Source organism: Ursus americanus, chromosome 32 (assembly GCF_024610735.1).
Source record: "Ursus americanus isolate L20-20 chromosome 32, mUrsAme1.1.p, whole genome shotgun sequence".
In the NCBI taxonomy this organism is placed as follows: domain Eukaryota; kingdom Metazoa; phylum Chordata; class Mammalia; order Carnivora; family Ursidae; genus Ursus; species Ursus americanus.
Genome location: NC_142158.1, coordinates 28328293 through 28340946, shown reverse-complemented (window position 1 = coordinate 28340946; position 12654 = coordinate 28328293). Strand labels below are relative to the sequence as shown.

At 40.6% G+C, this 12654-nt stretch overlaps 1 protein-coding gene across 1 annotated transcript; it reads right to left on the bottom strand.

Moving 5' to 3' along the window:
* Positions 1 to 2123: 2123 nt before the first annotated feature.
* Positions 2124 to 8155, bottom strand: LOC148107340 (SLA class II histocompatibility antigen, DQ haplotype D alpha chain-like). Its single transcript, XM_087858127.1, has 4 exons — positions 8007 to 8155; positions 3581 to 3817; positions 2850 to 3131; positions 2124 to 2605 (listed from the first exon to the last, which is right to left on the bottom strand). The coding sequence occupies exons 1-4, from the start codon at positions 8080 to 8082 to the stop codon at positions 2463 to 2465; spliced, it is 738 nt and encodes a 245-aa protein (XP_087714253.1). The 5' UTR covers positions 8083 to 8155; the 3' UTR covers positions 2124 to 2462.
* Positions 8156 to 12654: the final 4499 nt, after the last annotated feature.

Genomic DNA, 12654 nt, shown 5'->3' with positions numbered 1-12654 from the left:
TTAAATACACTTTATTTTAGAGTAGTTTTAGGTTCACAGCAAAATTGAATGGAAAGTACACAGATTTCCCATATATCCTTGTCCCAACTACGCACAGCTTCCCCTACTATCAATATCCCCTACCAGAGTGGTACATTTATTACAATTGATGACACTACATTGACAGATTATTATCGCCCAAAGTCTGTAGTTTACATTAGGCTTCACTCTTGATGTAGATTCTGTGCATTTGAATAAATGTGTAATGGGATGTATCCGCCATTATAATATCATGCAGAGTAGTTTCACTGGCCTCAAATCCTGTGTTCTGTTACTTACATTTTCATGAGCACCTCTGAGTGAAATTTACCATTCCTAGTCTGAATTTTTAATTATTATCTTACTTCTAAGTCACAGGCAGCTTTTTCTCCTTGAATCTTTCCCACTTTCCCCTCAAAGTAGACATGCATAAGTTCTCTTACATATAACATACCTTGTCTAAAAATTTATGTGCCATAGTGGGGAACACATCTTTTATTAGAGATTGAAATCCCAAGGTCAAGTATTACAACTTCTTGTTCTAACAATTCTTTTAGAAGCCCTCCACCAGTGATATGTCACTCACTGCTATACCCTATCTATTCTCTTAGCTTAACTCAACCTCAATTTCTCAGAGTTTCTGGGGAAAAAAAATCCTCTCATTAACTTATGAAAAGAAATTAATTCATAGCTGCATGTTTGAATCCCCTAAATTATTAAAGGACTCAGAAAAACAGAAGTGCTTTTTATATGATATGATCCATTCTTTTTAATAAATTAATTATGGATATAACTAGCAATGTTTTCTTATGTATTTGCATACTATGAGTAAAGGCCAGACTATATATCAAGATTATTCAAATTCTGTCAATAACTGTAAGGAAAGTATTATCACTTCCATATTATGGATGAGAAATATATAACGCAGAATATATTTACTCAGTGTTATAATGTTTAAAATACTAGCTATAAAGTGCTGAATCCTGAATTGAATTTAGGTTTCTTTCCATCAAACTATGTGGCATCAACTATTGTATTAAAATTATGTCTTTTTTCACCCCAATTACACTTCAAGCTCATTGATGCAGGTGGCATGGACAGGGACAGCCTCCTACATTTTACAGCTATTCCATAATAGTAGTGTCTTAGATACAGTGCATGGACACAGTAGTTGAAGAGTGAACAGACTGAAGCAAATTTGTGCCTAAAACAATTTCAAAGGGCAAAATGACTCCAAGTCAAGTCACATACACTTTCAAGAGTGAAGTCTTGGACACACTCAAGAATGCCAGAGAATCCATCTGTTGATCCATTTCCTCTGCCAGAGTTACTGCTAGAAGACAACGTATCTAGAAGAAGAGTCAGCATCCATAGCTGCCAGTACATTATCTCCACCATGTTGTCCCTCCTGAGACGTCTCACTCATAGGCTCATTTTTTCCTTAACCAAGAGGGGTGAGGGGTGAGGGGCAGGGGGTTGGGGTTATGGGAGTGTTTTGCTGTTTTCTAGGGTGCACAGGGCTGCACAGGGATTCGGTGAGCTTGACCTAAGCTGATCTGCCTAGAAACATCCTGCAGCTACATTCACTCTACTGTCCCTGACATGCCATGGTGGCACAGACAAGTTTATGTGCTTATCTAGCAGGGATTCATGTAGGAGGTGAGGCAAACTACACCTGTGTTCTCAGAAACTTAAATATGTCTGTGGTTTCTACTCCCATTCCTCGTCCTGTTGTTACTATCCCTAAGTAAGAACGAAGTATTTGGTTCTTTTCAGATACGTACCTTATGGTCTTGTTCTAATGTTCTCCTAACTGATTTCCATTTCTTTTCCTGCCTAAAGAATTCTTATCTTCTTATGGGTGAAGAGAAGAGCGGAAAGCTGGTCCTAGCATCTTTCATTCTTCACAAATTGGAATTTTAAAGTTTTGGAAAACCATTTTGACTTTCAGTACTTTTGAAATTCAAAATTCAATTATTCTAACTTATTTTTCTGTCCTAGCTTTTTAAAACTATATTAAAATGAGTATGAACTTAATTCTTTGTTTTGAATATTTTCTATAACAAGTCTATACAAAGACAGAGGGCTTATATTACTTTCATTAATGTCTGAATTGGGGGAGAGTGAGAGGAGGAGCATTGGAAGAGAGAAGGAATATGATGAACTGGGCTAGGAAATAGTGCTAGGTCACCTATCAAGTCCACTCTTCTGCTCTGGTCGGTGGGCATGCAGTGCACCTGCAATACGACAGACATGAGATGGCTGGATCCTAGGGGGCTCCTGTGCTGTCACCATGCCCTCCCCCAGTCTCCCACAACTTTTCAACCACTTTTGTGTTCACAAACTCCTCCTACTTTCCTTCCTCCTGTGCTGTGTCTCCAGCTCTCGGCTCTGACAAATCTGAATCCTTACCTTCCTTTCTAGGGTGCAGCTTGCAAGGGTCCTTAATGTTTGGAGTCACCACCTGAGTGGAGGCCTTGGATAATGAGGACAGTGCCCACCACGATGCCCACAAGGCCCACAGCCAACCCCAGGGCACAGACCACAGTCTCTGTCAGCTCTGACATAGGGGTTGCGATCTCAGGTTCTGTGCAAATGAGGTTGTGGAAGTCAGAATACAGAGTGTGGTTCATGTACACATATGTAGGATGGAACGGGGGGGATGGTTTTCGTTCTAGGAGGACTCAGGGCACCATGGTTAGGGAAGAGAGTAAAGTCTATTATTCAAAACCTTTGAAGTATGGAAGAAATGAGATTCACAGACTAAAAGGTAGGATATTCTGGAGTTGATAGAGAAAGAAGGTGCCGAGGCGGGTGGAGTTCGTACATACCCCAGTGTTTCAGAAGTGGCTCCTCCAGGCCCCAGTGCTCCACCTTGCAGTCATAAATATCATCAGCAGAAGGCAGGAAGGTGAGGTAACTGATCTTTAAGAAGGAATGATCCGTTTTTGCGAGGAAGCTGGTTTCAGAAACACCTTCTGTGACTGAGTGTCTATTCTTCAACCATGTGACATTGATCACAGGAGGGAAGATGTTGTCCACAAGACAGATGAGGGTGTTGGGCTGACCCAGCATCACAGGAGACTTGGGAAACACAGCCATCTCAGGAACCTCTGTGGTGAGGAAGCAGCACTGATATGAACTGTAAATAGCTCTGCCCTGAGGTTCTGCACTGTGTCCTGCAAGAGTCCTCCCACTGACGGTTCCCCATCTGATGGTAGAAGAGTTCCTGCTCACCTTCTGCATGGGACATGGTGTATATACACTGCCTGTACATTATCCTTGTGCCCTTCCTTCTGTGGGCATGCTTATTAAAGTAGAGATCTACAGGACTTGTCCTTGAGGGATTCAAGGAACATGGTATGGGAGTGAGGATCCTTGTGTTAGATAGCAATATTTCAGTTTTGAGATGGGAGAGGATGAATGTTCAGTAATTACTATGAGAAAATCTGGGGAAAGATCCTTGGAAAGCAGTCAAGGATATCTATCTTAGGGAGGAAGTGAATGAGACCTGGTGTGTAGGGAAGATTCAGTAAAGAGAGGCAGAGCATTGGACACATACCATTGGTAGCAGCGGTATAGTTGGAGAGTTTAATCAGGATGTTTGCTATAGCCAAATTTCTCAGTGCACCTTGTGGGTCAAAATTTGCAAATGTGCTAAACACAGGCAGTTGCCAGACAGTTTCCTTCTTCTCCAGGTCCACGTAGAACTCCTCATCTCCATCAAATTCATGGGTGAACTGGCCAGAGGGACCATAGGACTGGTAGACATTTATACCATAGTAAGCAACATGGTCAGCTGGTCAGTAGGGGTGAGGAGCAAGAAGTAGAAAACAGAGGGAGAGAAGAATATTAATAAACCAAGTGACAGAAGAAACTGGCTTTCAAATATAGTGGGCTTCATCTGTGGCACAGTCTTTAGTTCCCAGCACCTGCTCCTGCTCCCTCTCTCTCAGTGTTGGTAACTTTCCAGTTAGAATACAGTCTGCTCTTCCACGTCATGTAGCCTCCATGAGAGCAGAATTACAACAGTCTTGTTACTGCTGTTGTCTGTGTGCCTAGCTCAGCACCTGGGACACTCAGTCGGCTTATGACAAATACTATAATGAAATGAATGAAGGAATGAGTAAATTATCACAGCTTAAGCTTCCTTTCTCAGAAATTCACTTTACTTCCCTCTGCTTCATAAGTTTTAACTCTTACTGAATTCTTTCATCAGTTAATAACACATACATTTTGATTCCTCTCCCCCCAGGACTGGTTCAGAGTAGAACATTTTCTACAGAGGTCTTCCTTCCTTCCTTCCTTCCTTCCTTCCTTCCTTCCTTCCTTCCTTCCTTCCTTCTCCCCACTCCTCCTGTTCCTCCTTCTACTTTTTATTTTTCCAAAGAAGAGCACACAGGACCATATTGTTTTAAAAGTGTTCCTTAACTATTTAGGGTATAAGAAAGAGTATGACAAAGACAGTGACAATATTACAAAAAATATAAAAAGTAAACAATGTTCCTAAGGTCACTGTTTTGTGAACAGTAGTAATCCTCAGGGGAGAGCACTTGATTTCATCAGAAATACAAAATGAAAGCTTTATTAGATTTTAGATTTTTGTCACTCCCTAACACCCCCCTCTTTTTTTTTTTTTTCTAGGAGGTTGCTAAACCTCTCTCCTTATTCTGACTCAACATATCTATCTGTTTAGAATTCCGGGTAAACTATGGCCCTTTTCCTCAAAGGACAATGTACTTGTGAAGGACCTGGAAGTAGAATGGCAGCAGTAGGACTCCACCCAGTGAGCCTAACTGGACAATTTTGTGAAGACATATGTGAGCTTTTTATCATTTCCTCTTTATGTTCTTCCTCATTTACTCAACATCAGCAAGATTTCAGACATCATGAGGAGCAGGGAGTGAAACACCAATCATGGTGTTTCTGTCATCAAGGAGCTTATTACATGGCGGGAGAGTCAAGTGAGTACAGGAACAAAGACAGTGCTCTGTGGTGAGTCCTGCAAGGGAATAGCAAGTGTCCGCTGGTCCCTCCTCCTGTGCAAATACGTCATCTGCCAGTCAAACCAAAGTATATTATTCTTTCATGTTCCTTGGTCTTCGCAGCGGTCTTTCTCTTCAACACAAAGTTATCTTTACAGATTTCCTGGACATCTCCAATTCCTTTTCGAAGTTCCTGCTTAGTTACCAACATTTTAGCTAAGTTCTCTCATTGAACATGTTTTTGACCACATTAAAACCTCCAGTACCTCCATCCCAGTGTCTTGTTCTCCAAATTTATCTATACCTCAACCAACTGACTCTCTTCCCTGCCCAGTATGACCCCCTTGGTTGATAACTTAAAGGGCCTCAACAAAGTCTGTATAAACTCTACCCTTTATCCTTGACTCCTTTCTCAAATATGAATATATGCAATTATTGTTTTCATCTGGTACTTGTGTTGGGTTGCCAACTGTTGATGAACATCACACTGCTGGGCCAACTGGAAGCAATTCACTTTTGTAGTTTCAGTCTCAGCTGGGTCCATGGTCCTGCTCAGCAATGGTCCTTCTGCTTTCCTGAACCAGGGGGCAGATAGCATGTCTTTTCATCTTTGAATCCCCAAAACTTGTCACACTGTGTGCTCAAAAGTGTGTATTGAATGTCAATTGCTATTCTCAAGGATCACAGAAATTTAGGGGCATGGAGATTGACAGACACAGAAGTAGCAGAACCATATGGCAGTCAGAATCAGTAGTAACCAAGGCTGTATTATGACTTGTGAACTTAAGCAGTATTGCTTTCATGGGCCTCTTTCTCCATAAAAATATTAAAAATCATATTGTGTGACTGCATTGGTAGAAAGACAAATATAATGAGGACTGAATTAAAAATTAAAACTTTTTTCTTCCCTAAAAGTTCACTTTTTTCTTTTAAATTTAAAAGAAATTAAAACATTTTCACAGCACCCTACAAGCATCACATGCCCTTGGGACTGCTCTAACTGTACCTAATGGATAAGTTGAGCCTGATGGGGGTGATCTGGTGTGACGCTGAAGAAAGGAAATTAGAAATTCTTTGGAAAAGCAAGTGAAACCACCAAGTGAAATTGGAATGGGAGCAGTCATAGTTAACAAAGTTGGTGAAAATTGAAGTATGCTCCATTTCATGTCTCCTCTTAACTATTTGTTTTTCTACTTTGGTTATTACAAACCCATTTTGCATGTCAATAAAACAAAAGGAGCCTGTGTGGCTCAGTTTGTTAAGCACCCAGTTCTTGGTTTCAGCTCAGGTCATGATCTCAGGGTCATGGAATCAAGCCCTGCATTGGGTTCTATGCTCAGTAGGGAATCTGCTTGAGATTCTCTTTCTCTGCCTCCCCCTCACTCATGTGCCTGCTCTCTCTCTCTTTCTAAAATAAATAAATAAATCTTTAAAAAAATTAAAAAACAAGGAAAAAGGCTGGGATAGATCCTGGAAGGAAAGGATGATAAAAGAATTCATGAAGAGAAGGTGGGAAGAGGTGGACAATGAAGGTAGAAGAGCTGGAGGGATTACATAATTAGTGTATGCGAGCCCAGTTTTCCTCTTAAGGGGTCTCCATTAGATAGAATGAAATACAGGTCATTTGAGTTGACAATTTGAGGATAATATAATTGTATTAATGAAGTTTTTCATCATAAAGTTTTCGGTTTTAAAATAGAAATACAGATATTCTCTATTTTGTTAAAGATAAAAATTATGGACCACCCAAGTGTCCATCAATAGATGAATGGATAAAGAAGATATGGTATCTGTCTATATATCTAACTATCTATCTATAGACCAATATATATAATGGTCTCTCTCTCTCTCTCTCTCTATATATATATATTTCTCTCATATATATAGAAATATACAGCATATATATCTCTATCGATCTATCTATCATCTATCTATCTATAATGACATATTATTCAGTCATAAAAAGAATAAAAATTTGCCTTTGTAACAACATGGATGGATCTAGAGGGCATACTGTTAAGTGAAATAAGTCAGCCAGAGAAAGACAACAACCATCCAATTTCATTCATATATGGAATTTAAGAAACAAAACTAGTGAACAAACAAAAAAAGAGACAAATAAAAAAACCCAGACTCTTAACTATAGAGAACAAACTGATGGTTACCAGAGGTCAGGTGGGTGGAGGGAGGGATGAAACAAGTGAAGGGGATTAAGAGTACACTTATCTTGATGAGCACTAATAATACACGGAACTGTTGAATCACTATATTGTACACCTGAAACTAATATAACGCTGTATGTTAACTAACCTGGAATTAAAATAAAAAAAATATTAAGCCATAGCTGTAAAAGTAACAATTAAGAAACAAGAATGAACATTAACATTTATATGTCTTCATTAGTGGAAAAGCATTTCTAAATACATATTTTATTTGATTATTTGTGAAGTGACAATATGAGGTCATGTGGTAGAATGACTTGTCTATAGGTATTTAGCTGGGCTTGTTTACCCACTCCCCCCATGCAAGTTTCCAGCATGAAAATGTATGCAAATCTGAGACAAAGAAGAGGACAATCTTCTCTATATCTACATAATATACATAATTCATGGAACTCTTTACCACAAGTGAGACTCAGAAGTTGTTTAGAGACACTTGGGAACAATAGTTCATGAAGTTTTAGTAACAAAACATCCACTCATGAAAACATCTCTAATCTTTGAGACAATCATAAATGAATGCCACTGAGCCCTGCAGGCTATAATCACTGGATCTGATATTAGAAAGGGATAATGTCCTTGATGAACTCTGCAACAGCACAGGTAGCAAAGAGAGTGGGTTGGCTCTCTAGTTTCCTAAAGGAAAAATGACCATAATTTTTAGATCTGCTTAATATGGAGAACACCTTTGAGGAGTCTCTGCTATTTCTATGACAATCGCTATCTTTCCCCCTTCCAAACCCTTTCCCAAATTAGTCCCCACATCCCTCAGCTGGGCACTCACCCACAATGTCTTCGCCACCAGAGCGGCCCATCATGGTGGTCAGGGTGAGGGTCCCCAGAATCAGAGCTCTGTTCATCCTTTTCTCAATGCAGTTTCTGAAGTTGCTGCTCTGAGTTGCAGAGCAATGGTGAGGACCCAGCTGAGAAGAAAATCTAAAGACACCCAAACCAAACACTGGAAGGTCAGGTTCTGGCCAATCAGAAAAATCCCCTATGATGACACCTCTGTTGCCACTTGAAGAGTTTGTACAAAGAAACTTGAAGGGATTGGGAAATCAAATTGTTCTGATATAACCTCCATTCAGAGTAGACCTGGGGGAATTATCTAGGGAAGGAGGGAGGGTATTAAATTAGAATCTTCTTATGGGTGTGTATGCTTGCTGGTGGCAAGAGGGGTGGGAATTTCTGAGTAGCTTCATGTACTCATCACTTACATAGTGTTCTTCAGGCTTTTCTGGGTAACAACCTCCAGAAATTCTCCCATAAATTGATTCCCCTCCTTGGCAATCCCTAATTCCTCCCCTTTTCCTGGCCTCTGAATGTGGGTTAATTGTCTTTCTTTTTTTGCTTCCATAGTGCATATAACATGCTCCAAAACTTGAGCTGACTCACATGCATAGGGTATTTCTGCTGGTGGTAGGCAAGGGATACCTTTGCCTTTTTACTTATGTAAATCCAGTAAGCTCTTGTCATGTTCTCAAAAGCTCGAGTATGTGCACCTGGGACAATAAAAGAAGTCGTAATGTCATGAATGCTGCCTACAGTAATTGCACTGTCTTTCACAGTTTTTCGCTGCCTGGAATATTCTCTGTGCTCTGTGTTTTAGTGCTGCCTATCTACCTTTAAAGGCAATTTGGGGACTTTGATTACACTGAAGACAGCTTGGGCTATCTCACTCTATGATTTTTAGCTTTTAAATTTTTCTTACAATGAAGAATGTAGGTGAAATGTGGAGGGCAGAATGAAGGGAATTTCTGTGACTTAGAAATTGGTTTTCTTTCCAGAACCTCCTAGATCTTTTCATATTCTTTATCCTGTCACATATTCCAGATATTCGTGAGGGACTAGGAATTGAGCTAATGTCAAAGACAGTCATTAGAGGGAGACTTATTTTTTTTTCCAGAAGAATTGATTTTCTGTGTGTTTTGGAAGACGTAAGCTAATGTGGGGGGGGGGAGGGTTAAATTTAGAGTCTATCGCTCTGTCCCTGATAGATGGCCTTCTGTTTCTCGGCACACTGTCATACCTCATGATGACAGAGACTGTCAGAAGAGTAGACAGGAAATGCCCTGGCATCTGGGAGCTGCCTGGTACTATTAAGCAGGCCTTGGTGTTGCCAGGAGCTGGTCTGCAGCTCACAGCCAGGTTCTGGTGTTTTCCTGGTGAACATAAACCACGTCATAGAACAGCAGCATCAGACAGCCACTTAGTGACCATAATGGATCAACACAGAAAACAAGGCCACTCAGTAATCATTTCTGCACACAGACAAAATACAAACATTGTCCAAGCCACAAAAAAGACCAAGCATCCGTCTTTCCTAGATGATACAACTGCCTTCTGCTTCCTTACCAGTTAGAGATTTAGCCTAAGTCTAGTCTTCTTCCTTCGAAGTAAGATTTATTAGGATGTCCAATGGTAGAATTCCTCCCTCCCATCATCTACTTCCTGCCAACCCAATGAAGAGGAGAGTCCCTGCTTCTTAAATCCTCTGCAAAATCACCTAACACAAGCAGAAATCTTATAGTAGTTAATTTCTCAGTTTTATGTGTCAGCTAGGCTCTAGTCCTCAGTTATTTAATCAAACATTAATGTGGGTGTTGCTCTGAAAATATTTTGTAGATGTGATTAAAGTCCATAATCAGTTGACTTTAAGTAAGAGAGGTCTTCCTAGATAATCTGGATGAGTCAGAACCAACTAGCTGCAAAGTCTTCAGAGCGGAGCTGTGGGCACCTGGGTGGCTCAGTGGGTTAAGCGTCTGGCTCTTGACCTCAGCTCAGGTCTTAATCTCAGGGTCCTGAATTCAAGCCCCGTGTTAGACTCCATGTTGGGTGTGGAGACAACTTTAAAAAAAAAGAAAAGAAAAGGGCAGAGACGAGGCTTCCCTGAGGGAGAAGAGATTCCACTGTGGGCTGTAGCACCCCCCTGTGCTGGGAGCCGCAGGCTGCCTTTCCTGACAGCGGCCAGCCCTGTGGATCGGATTTGCCTAGTGCACCTCACAGTTGTGTAAACTACCTCCTTGCAAGAATTCTCTTACTGGATATTTCCGACTGGCTCTGCTTCTTCGGTTCCAACACCCTCCCACTGAGATGCCCCGTGATTCTCCATGGGGATTTTCTCTCTCACTGCAACGAACAATAAAACCAACTTGTTCATTCACGGGTGTGCTCCTGATGGTCTCTGGCTGGAGGCATTAAGGGCACCTCGTCAGGGTGCTGTGAGGAACATACATACGCCGCACGTGGAATGAAAAACCCCTAGGGCTCCTACTGCACCTGCAGCACACTAATGCCATCCCTGCTTTTCAAGGAGGATACTGAGTTTCAGAAAGGTGAAGGAATTTGCTCAGGTCACGCAGCTGTGAGTGCAGAGCTGACATGTGACAAGTCTTTGTAGGGTTTGGGGGTTTCCTGTGTGGATTCCTGTGTGGAATACAGGGTCCTAATGTAATTAGGATACATATTTGACCCTATGGGTGAATTTAGTCTTTCAAGTCTGTGCCATTATGGATCAAGAGGGATGCTGCGGTGCCAGTGAGGCATGTTTCATTTACCGTGGAGCGTCCTTCTTCCTGTGCAGGAAATAACATGCTTCTACGCTTTCCCTGGATCCAGACTTACCTGCTTTGTACTGCTAAAATCAGAAACAAATGGAGTCCAGCCTCGAAAATTCCCTAAGCAGACAAAACCAGTTTAATCATATAAACAAAGTTTAATTCAGCTTATTTTTCAAGGCTAATTGAACTGGATCATTTCTTTCTTGTGCCTTTGGAAATGACAAAGGAACTTGAACTGTTTCCCATGGTTGATATGGGGTAATCACTGAAAACTGTAGTATTGTGGCCAATCCCTGTGAAGACTAAAGAAAGCAGTCACTGCTTTCTCATAACATAAGCTGCTTTATAACAAGATACCCCTGAGCCTCCTTCCGCCTTCCGATTTAATTGCTTCTGGTTTGCAAAGTGTCTTTTTAGCGTGTGCACAATAAATTTTTACTAATTGTTATGTTAGTGATTCATTGGTTTTACTTTCGCTGTTTTGAACCTTTGATATTTCCTTGCAGAAATTAGTTAAGATTTTGACAAATGGACAAAACCTTTCTTGATGATGCTCCAGAATTTTACCTGTTAATATCATCTTTAAAGAAATTTCAACTCAAATTATGAAGTTAGGGTGTCAGCCATGTGGGAGAGAATTGCATCTTGGATGGGAAGTTGAAGGTCCAGTCTCAGATCTCAAATCCTGGGGGATGTTGAAGTCCAAGCAAGCCCATATCATTAACTAAGAGAAGATGAGCTCTGTGTGTAACCTGACTCTGGGTCTCACCTCCTCTTGCTGTCACCCAAGGCACCTGTTCTAGTCACTTTTGTCTTCGGGTCATAATTTAAACATAAGGTAAAATTAGTAGTGAATTAGATTCAGAGGAATGGTGTACCATTTTTGACAAAAACTAATTTTTTACTACTGTCTAAAAGGAAAATAAAAGACCCTTTCATTAATTCATCGTAGAAATAAAATTGGAGTTTAAAATATTACTTTGTCCAATAATTTCCTCAAAAAGCACTAATTTCCTCAGTTGATTTAATACTTAAAATGTCAATACAAATGGAATGTGTCGTTATAATTTACATCATTGGAAACCCTCTAAGAAATTACTTAGAATGTAGGTTAGTTCTAATTAACATTTATAACATTTTCTAAGGACTTGTGTATTTTCAAATTCTTTAGTTCTGACTTTCAACTCTTTTGCCCTGTTCTAACCCTAGTTATTATGCATTGGTGAGGTTTTACTAAAAAGGCCAACGCCTCTTGCATCTTGCAGATGTTCAGGATGATTCACAGCAATTACTGAGTCCAGAGCAGCAAAAGTGGGAAGAGCCGGGCTTTGTAATCAAATAAGTAATTATTCAACATGCTTGTGATTTTATCAGCTGCATCACCTTGGGCAAGTCACTCAAAATACACGAGCCTTAGTGTACGTTTCTATAAAATGAGATGAAAACCATTACGTGATAGTATAGGATGAAATGAAATAATAAGTAAGTACAAATTAGAAGGTTTAAATGCGGTCCAGTGCCTGGCACATGGCAATGCTCACCAACGATAGCAACTCTATACTGACCAATATTAATCGTGCTGGGCCAGGGAGGGCCTATAGCTTTTCCCTCATTCATCCAACCTTCTCCCTGTGGCAGGGTGGGATGGAGAGCCTGTGGGCCACAGGAGCACCCAGAGAGTAGCAGGAAATAGACTTTTTTTTTTTGAAGGATGTTGTATCAGTCAGCTTTTTCTGTATAACAAACTACTGTAAAATGTAATGATTTCAGATAATGTTTTAGTATTTTCTCATGATTGAGCCACGCCCATGTGGGCACTCTGTTCTGGGCCAGCTCAGCTGTTTTCAGGTGCTCACATGTGTGTGGCATCCA

Coding starts and splice junctions, on each gene's coding strand:
- LOC148107340 (XM_087858127.1), bottom strand. CDS start 8,082: ATGAACAGAGCTCTGATTCTGGGGACCCTCACCCTGACCACCATGATG. Junction 3,818..8,006: donor TGGTGGCGAAGACATTGTGG/GTGAGTGCCCAG, acceptor CCTACTGACCAG/CTGACCATGTTGCTTACTAT. Junction 2,606..2,849: donor GCCACTTCTGAAACACTGGG/GTATGTACGAAC, acceptor TCATTTGCACAG/AACCTGAGATCGCAACCCCT.